Genomic DNA, 7,962 nt, shown 5'->3' on the forward strand with positions numbered 1-7,962 from the left:
CAATGGGAAAAGAAAAATCTTTTTTTTTTTTTTTTCTATTCTGACATCGATCGTGTCAGAATAAAGAAAAAAAGACACAGCCCTGTTTCTCTCCTTGGCGGCTGGGAGCAGGAGACTCCCTGGGCACCAGGGAGAGTTTACTGTTTGGAGATCAGTGCCCCTGGTTAGCAGTTAACCAGGGACGCTGATCTCTCTGAAAGTGGCCGGAGCCAGCCGTAAGATCATGGCTGTCTCCGCCCAGCTGTCAGAAGCAGCTTACAGCACGGCTCAGCCGAGCCGATGCATATGCATTCGGCTCGGCTGAGCCGCTCGGCCATGATCGGGAGCTGTACGGGCTATTGTGAATAGCCCGTACAGCACCCCTTCAGTTCTACTGAACTGAAGGGGTCCTGGGGCCGAAGCTAGCCAAAGGATCGGCCGAAGCTACGGCCAGATCCTTCGGCAGCTTCATGAATAGACCCCCAGGTAAAACCAGCGTGCTACCATATGTTATATATAATGTATTTCAGTAAAAAGTATGTATATCCAAATTACACAAAGCAAGCACTGTCTAGTTTTGTGATGGTTTCTGAAGGGGTGCGTTTTGTTTATTTATTCTGTTGTGTCACCAGGAAAAAATATTGGTAAAAAGCGATCTCACGTCATGCATGCTACAGGAGTTTCTAATGCAAAACAATTGGCAGAAATGCATGTCCCCATTGTAGAGATTTCTCCTCACTTCTTGTTTTGGTGACCTCTCTGTCTAGGACAGGAAGTGCTGGAAATTCCCTACAATAGGGAAAAGGAAAACATTAAAAACCTGACGTAGATTCAAACCCAGAGGTCCCCAAACTATGGTCCATGGGCCAGATGGGAACCTTTCCTTGCCCCTATCTGTCCCTTGCGGCACTATACCTCCCACTGACACCCACAATAGGGCACTATACCTCCCACTGACACCGAAAATAGGACACTATTCCTCCCACTGACACCCGCAATGGGCACTATACCTCCCACTGACACCGAAAATAGGACACTATTCCTCCCACTGACACCCGCAATGGGCACTATACCTCCCACTGACACCGAAAATAGGACACTATTCCTCCCACTGACACCCGCAATGGGCACTATACCTCCCACTGACACCGAAAATAGGACACTATTCCTCCCACTGACACCCGCAATGGGCACTATACCTCCCACTGACACCGAAAATAGGACACTATTCCTCCCACTGACACCCGCAATGGGCACTATACCTCCCACTGACACCGAAAATAGGACACTATTCCTCCCACTGACACCCGCAATGGGCACTATACCTCCCACTGACACCGAAAATAGGACACTATTCCTCCCACTGACACCCGCAATGGGCACTATACCTCCCACTGACACCGAAAATAGGACACTATTCCTCCCACTGACACCCGCAATGGGCACTATACCTCCCACTGACACCGAAAATAGGACACTATTCCTCCCACTGACACCCGCAATGGGCACTATACCTCCCACTGACACCGAAAATAGGACACTATTCCTCCCACTGACACCCGCAATGGGCACTATACCTCCCACTGACACCCACAATTGGGCACTATACCTCCCACTGACACCGAAAATAGGACACTATTCCTCCCACTGACACCCGCAATGGGGCACTATTCCTCCCACTGACACCCACAATGGGGCACTATACCTCCCACTGACACCCACAATAGGGCACTATACCTCCCACTGACACCCGCAATGGGGCGCCATTGCTCACACTGACACCCGCAATGGGGCACTATACCTCCCACTGACACCCGCAATGGGGCACTATACCAGGAAATGCTCAGACTATGGTCACCTTTCATTCTACACGAGGTTTATAAAGCTCCATAGTGCAAGAAAAAGCAATTCTGCATCCACAACAATGGAGCTCTACACCCCCTTCTGGCTGTGACTGGAAATACAATTTGGTATGACATTCTAGATGGAGCACGGGATTACAACACGTGTTATCTCCCACATGTGGATAATATGTATGAAACAGAGCAAATGGTTTAACCTGCATGGAAGTAGATGTAAAGCCAATCACTTAAATGTGTCATATTAGCTTTCACATGTTAATATGATTTTATTTTTAATTTCCAGTCTTTTGACATTTGCAGCTTTCATTAAAATAATTCCTCGTGATCCTGCCATAAAGGCCCTTGTTCAGGTATTTCCCTTTAGGGTTACTTAAAGGGCTCTGTCCTTGTCTACCAATTGTTCTCCTGAGTTGTCACCCAGTCACATTGGCTTCCAATGGGGACTACAAGTGGTCTTTTGAACACAAATTACACAGGCATGGACACTCAGTAACAAAGGATAAAAAAAAAGGTGAAAATAGGTATTTTATTAAAAGAATTGCAATTGTTTATGGTACACAGTGTTTTAGCAAACTAAATTTACATTTCCTTTAACTGTAACTTATTTTATTCTGTGCAGAACCATTTCAGCAGAGTCTGCATTCGCTCTCACAAGATACCGGCGGCCTCTCCTTTGGGATAGTGATTGTCCTTTCGCTTACCGCAGTGCTTTTGTTGTTTGGTACAGTCCTTGGACTGGTAGCGCTTGACAAAAAGAGGTAAAAAGAGCCGTAGACTCAGGACGGCATCACACTATTGCACACGCATTATTACTCATGTTTTCCCCCATTCACTCTGTTCTGTATGAATAAACCTATTGAAGAACATTTAACCACAAGATACATTACACTTAGAACATTTCTTTTTGCCCCATTTTCACAACATCTTGGTAACTTGCACAGAATGGAGGTAAATGCATTTTTGCTGGAAGAATACACTATGCACATGTTTTAGAACTGGTCCCATCTGTGTCTCATTTTTTTACAGATGCTCTGCTAGCCCCAATGACTCTCACGATCCTCCAGTCTTTTTAATCACAGTGAAGAGATACAATCCATTTGACCCTTTACCAAACCCTCCGATGAATGTTATAAGTATCAACAAGGTGTAAGTGTGATCTGTGACTTCTCTGTTTTGATGAGTACTAATATACTTTGTAATTGGTGTAGCACTGACCCCCTAAGGAGCTGATAGCCTTTCTGTTGGTCCATTATTTTACTGCTTACCCAGAACTCTCACTGACCCACAGGTGGTGACCAAATGACTGCCCTGCACTCTGTCATCTCTTCCGGTGGGTTTTCTTTGCTTAATGTCCAGGGTAGAGAGGGTTAAACACTACAGCATACCCAAGAATAATGACAAGTTATACCCTCAGCTCAAAAATATAACTTTAGCCCTTTCTCACAGGCTAGTGGTTCGCCTTCAAGCCAAGACCGGCAATATTCACTTGTGTACCTCTAGGCTAAGACAAGACAACAGTAGATGAGCAAACTTTTCCTGAAAGCATTCCCCTGCCTTTAATAGCCAGCTTCCCTTCTTCTAGGTCCTACCATAGGCCCTTTCCCAGTCCATGGCTGTGTAACAGTTTTTCATCCCAGGCAGTAGACCTGGGTGGCAAAGGATCTCTTCTTCATCTTCTGCCTCATCAGGCAAAGCCTGGGAAGCAAAGCAGCCTTCTAGAAGGGCTCCCGGAATATATTTATGTCCTTTTCCCACTCACATCACTGGGAATAAACCTCCTAGTGATTGGTTGGAGTGGAATAAATATTCATAATCCATAACATCTTATCTTCTTGCTCTATCTACTGGAGAACACTCCCCAGAAGCAGGCACACGTCAACAATGAGGGCATTGTTGACTTTCACTTGCTTCTGGGGGAGTGTTCTCCAGTAGATAGAGATTAAGGAAAACCCAATGAGGATCATAGGAAATAAATGCACGTTAGTAATGGCATAATGTCATAATTCAGAACTGTACATGTAACATTGTATCTCCATACTAACATGTATTAATTTCCTATAATTCTCAGCTCCATCTCATGGTCATAATGCGGTATTGTACCCAGTCACTCTCATTTATAAATATAGAAGAACATTCAACCAGAAATTACACTAAGAACACACTAAGATAACAATACAAACTCACACTGATGACAGCCTAGCTGCAAACACTAAATTCAGACAAGTGACACTCCAACTTTTGCAGGGTCACTCCATTGGTATTCATAGTTGAGTGTCTGATTACGTCACATTAGATCAGCCAATTAATTCATGGACCAGACATTGTTGGCTTATTGCAGAACATCTGGTATGTAGGAGATCTGGAATCAGTAAAAGTGTGCAAAGCCTTGGTGTGGTCATGACTGCCTGGTGACACTTTTAGCCCTTTTTACCAAATGTTTTTGAATTCCTGAAGTGTATTTTACCCCATATGTATGTATTAATCCGTGTCTCGAAGTCCAGGTGGGTCTTAATAAATGTAGTCTGTTTTCTGTTCATTATTTTTTTCCTGATAAAAAACTGGGGATCTTGCCAGTTGCCCTTCTTCCCCTTTTCTAGGCTGACCAAACCATGCATGGCTCCTGATCCGTGTCGGCATGGTCAGTCTGTTTCTCAGCTCTCTCTTCTTGGAAATACAAGATGCCGTGCTGGAGCGCAGCATGCCTGTATCTTCCATAGTCTGTCCAACCACCACTTCCCCGTGCAACCATGCCTTTTTGATTGATAGCAGCTCCCAGCAGGAGCCTTGCTCAGGGCTAGATTAGGAGCAACATGGGCCTGGTGCTGATGGTGGGTCGGATGGGAAGCAGTTGAGGCGGCTCTCTCGCTCCATGTTGGAGCTTCGTGGAGTGGCCACCTAATATGCCTGATTAGAGAGCCACCAGCGCCTCTGCCTGATTGTGTTCTACCTGGCTGGCCCAGATTGCCATCGGGAATAATGAGGTGATCCGGGCCAGCTGGGCCTATTTTCAGCGGTGGGCCTGGACCTAGCGCTCCAGTAGCCCCTCTGTTAACCGGCCCTGGCTTTGCTGTCAATTGTCAGCTTTCCACAGCTCGTAGAGCAGCACAGTGGGCTGAGAACTTGTCAAAACTGTAATATGGACCTCTAGTGATTGGCTGCTAGACTTGAGCACTGCCAGAAGGAAGGAGGTAACATGCTCCTCCATACCCTGAAGAACCAGGTACTTTTGGTGGCTACGACAGGTGAGTATCAGAAAGCTGGGGGGGGTTGCAAACACCCTTTTACTTTACTTCAAATGAGTGAGACGGCAATATCTCTTTTTACATTAGGCCACATTGCAGTGAAATTGTGTGTAGGTCTCTTCTGTTGTCCAGAACAGTTCAGGCATTCGATACACCTCCATCTCTTCTCCTCAAGGATAGTCTTTCCATAGTTGTCCCAGCAATGGGCATGTATCTTCTGTTTTATATAAAATTAAAAGAAACAAAAATTTCAGTACCGGTTGGTAGTAAACTGAACATTTCTGGAACATAACATAATAGAACGAAGCAAAACAAAAACTGTACAAAACAATAATAAAAACAATTATCTGATCTTCCTTTTTATAATTCTTCCTTCAATGCAAAAGTACAAAGATCCCTGTGATGTCTCACATCTAAGAACAATGATAATTATGGGGTATTGTGCCTCATACTGTACAGAAGTGCCGAGATACACATTTTAGGAGGAATTCAGATTAGTCTCAAAATTCCAGAGTTTTAATTTTTTTAAATTTGCAATTGCATCAAAGTCATAGGAACCATGATGGCTGAAGTGGACACCAAATTCTTTGTAGAACTTGTGGAAGCCTGCCCAGAGCTGTATGATCCGAGGCATGGGCAATATGCTAAAACCATGACATTGATATATGTATGTGTGCAAACCTAAATTAGATTGATTTTCTATATTTTAATCTATCCAAGGAGATGCAGTTTTGAACTATACCAGTGACTTTGAGTTTAGAATTGGTAATCAATCAGTAAGCCCGACAAGCAGACCTACGGTAAGTATAGTTTGAAGCAGTTGTTAGGTATGCCCAAAATGGGATTGAAGGAACACATGACTCGGGACAAAAGTTTGGAACTCCCTTATGCTAATCTGAACGACTTTTAAGGTAAACGTCACATAGGTTTTTTTAAAGTAAGAGCATGTATAAAGGACGGGGGATGTTCCTTCAAGAGACACAACACACACATTCACAGACACACAGCCTCACACAGACATAACCACACCCACACTCACAGACAAACACCTGTTGGGACTATTTTTTACTTACTAACTAAAGATACATTTCTTAAGCATCTTATAGACTTCTGCTGTAAGATATACTATATTTTGTAATCATCAAGCATCTTATAGACTCATTCGGTAAGATATACCATATCCTGTAATCATTTAAATTCAACCTTTAAATTAAAAACATTTTGAACTTTATGCAAGAACGGAAGCAATCTTCTATTTTCATACTTCTTCCACCCTATGCTTCAAGAAAAGGAATATGACATTAAAAAAAATCATATTTCTACACAATATAAGAACAATAGGAAGATGGACAAGTGGAGAGGCATTGCTGCCCAGGTTGTCCCTGGCTATGATCATTTGAGCAGCTCTGAAAAGCACAACTGTGGTAGGTTGATGTCTCTTATGTGCAAGCATTGTGCTGCTCTTTTCCTGGCTATCTGTAGGTCTTGCAGAGGTCCCCCAGCAAGACCTTAAATTGAACACATCAAAAAGTGTCAAAAACGGGGCAAAAACACGGCAAAATGCAAATAAGTGTGTTCCAGATCTGGTCCAGAAAATGGTGTGAACCTGCCCTTAGGGTTGGTAATGGGAATGAGCCAACTTTACCATAAATATGCATCAAAATGTATCTAATCCTGCTGAACCAATCATAAGCCTTCTTTAGTTTCCTGATGATGCCATCTTACCTGCGACTTCTATAATACATCAAGCATGCCAGCCCGACCACAGAAGCAACTGCAATGGTGATACATATAGTCAGTCCGCTGGATATGTGATGTTTTCTATCTGTGGAGATGAAGTCAGAGTTTTATAAACATTAGTTCTGTTTAAAGGCACAAGTAATATCATTTTTATTTTTTTACAATATTAAAAATACGAGATTTTTATTTTTTTCTGTTGAATATATTGGTGTAATAAACCAGTTCACATAGAACTTTAGCTAGTGAGGTCTGTCCTCATTTAGGTAGGAACACATGAGGGATGAAGGTAAACCGAGCCCAGAAGTACTTTACATTTATAGAAAGCTCACCCAACTCCACTTTAAAATATAAATACTTAAAATGACTTGCCTAGCAGTTTTCATAACAATGAAAATTTCACTACAGTGCTCAACTCCTGTCAAGCGCTGCTCTCCAAAGACTCTCTGAACCCTCTAGCAGCTGCCGCTGGCCTTCAGGGTGTGGTGACACCCATGACTATTCAACCCACTTCCTGTGAGCCCAGTGCAGCACGGAAACACCTCTTGGTCCCACAGTAGTGCTTCACAGTACAGCTCCCTCACTTCACTTCAGTAGAAGAGGAGGAAGAGGATCCCACGTGCCCACAGTGAATACAGCTGGAAAAATGGTATTATATTGGGGGGGGGGGGGGAAGCCCAGCTTGAGGTCCAGAGCTGGGGATGGGGGATGCTGGGTTTTAACAGGCACAATATCGTATATATATTATTATTATCAAATCCTTAAAAAGTCCATTTCTCTTTCCTGACTCTGTGCAGACAATGTATTACAAACAAAACAGATATGTAAAATACTTCATAATCAAGTGCACTACAAAACATAAACAACCCAAATAACAAAATGTTCTGTGTCTTTTTAAACAATGATCACATCACTGGAGCCTAAGCTCCTTGGGGAACAAGGTTTAAGCTAGTGCCTGGGTGGGGTGTAGTGTGGGGAAGGTCAGGTTCGGATAGTTAGGTTAGGAGGTGGGCCAACGGAGGATATCCTGCCTTAGGTAATGCGTTTTCTCTAACTTGCCCTTACATGAAGGAACCTGAGGATTGCTGCAAGCCATTGATTGGTGATAGGGAAGACCTCCCTATATATATTTTGGTAATTTG

The 7,962-nt window shown here is 43.4% G+C and overlaps 1 protein-coding gene across 1 annotated transcript in view; it reads left to right on the top strand.

The window, feature by feature from the left end:
- The window catches only part of LOC108786519 (major histocompatibility complex class I-related gene protein-like), a 17,049-nt gene extending 13,683 nt beyond the window's left edge, over nucleotides 1–3,366 (top strand). Inside the window, exons 5-7 of the mRNA XM_018555836.1 lie at nucleotides 2,461–2,599; nucleotides 2,868–2,987; nucleotides 3,288–3,366. Coding sequence (XP_018411338.1) covers nucleotides 2,461–2,599; nucleotides 2,868–2,987; nucleotides 3,288–3,366 — 338 coding nt within the window. The remainder of the gene's footprint in view (nucleotides 1–2,460; nucleotides 2,600–2,867; nucleotides 2,988–3,287) is intronic.
- The last annotated feature ends 4,596 nt before the right edge of the window (nucleotides 3,367–7,962 follow it).

Source organism: Nanorana parkeri, unplaced genomic scaffold (genome assembly GCF_000935625.1).
Source record: "Nanorana parkeri isolate BGI_ZX_2015 unplaced genomic scaffold, ASM93562v1 scaffold215, whole genome shotgun sequence".
Taxonomy (NCBI): domain Eukaryota; kingdom Metazoa; phylum Chordata; class Amphibia; order Anura; family Dicroglossidae; genus Nanorana; species Nanorana parkeri.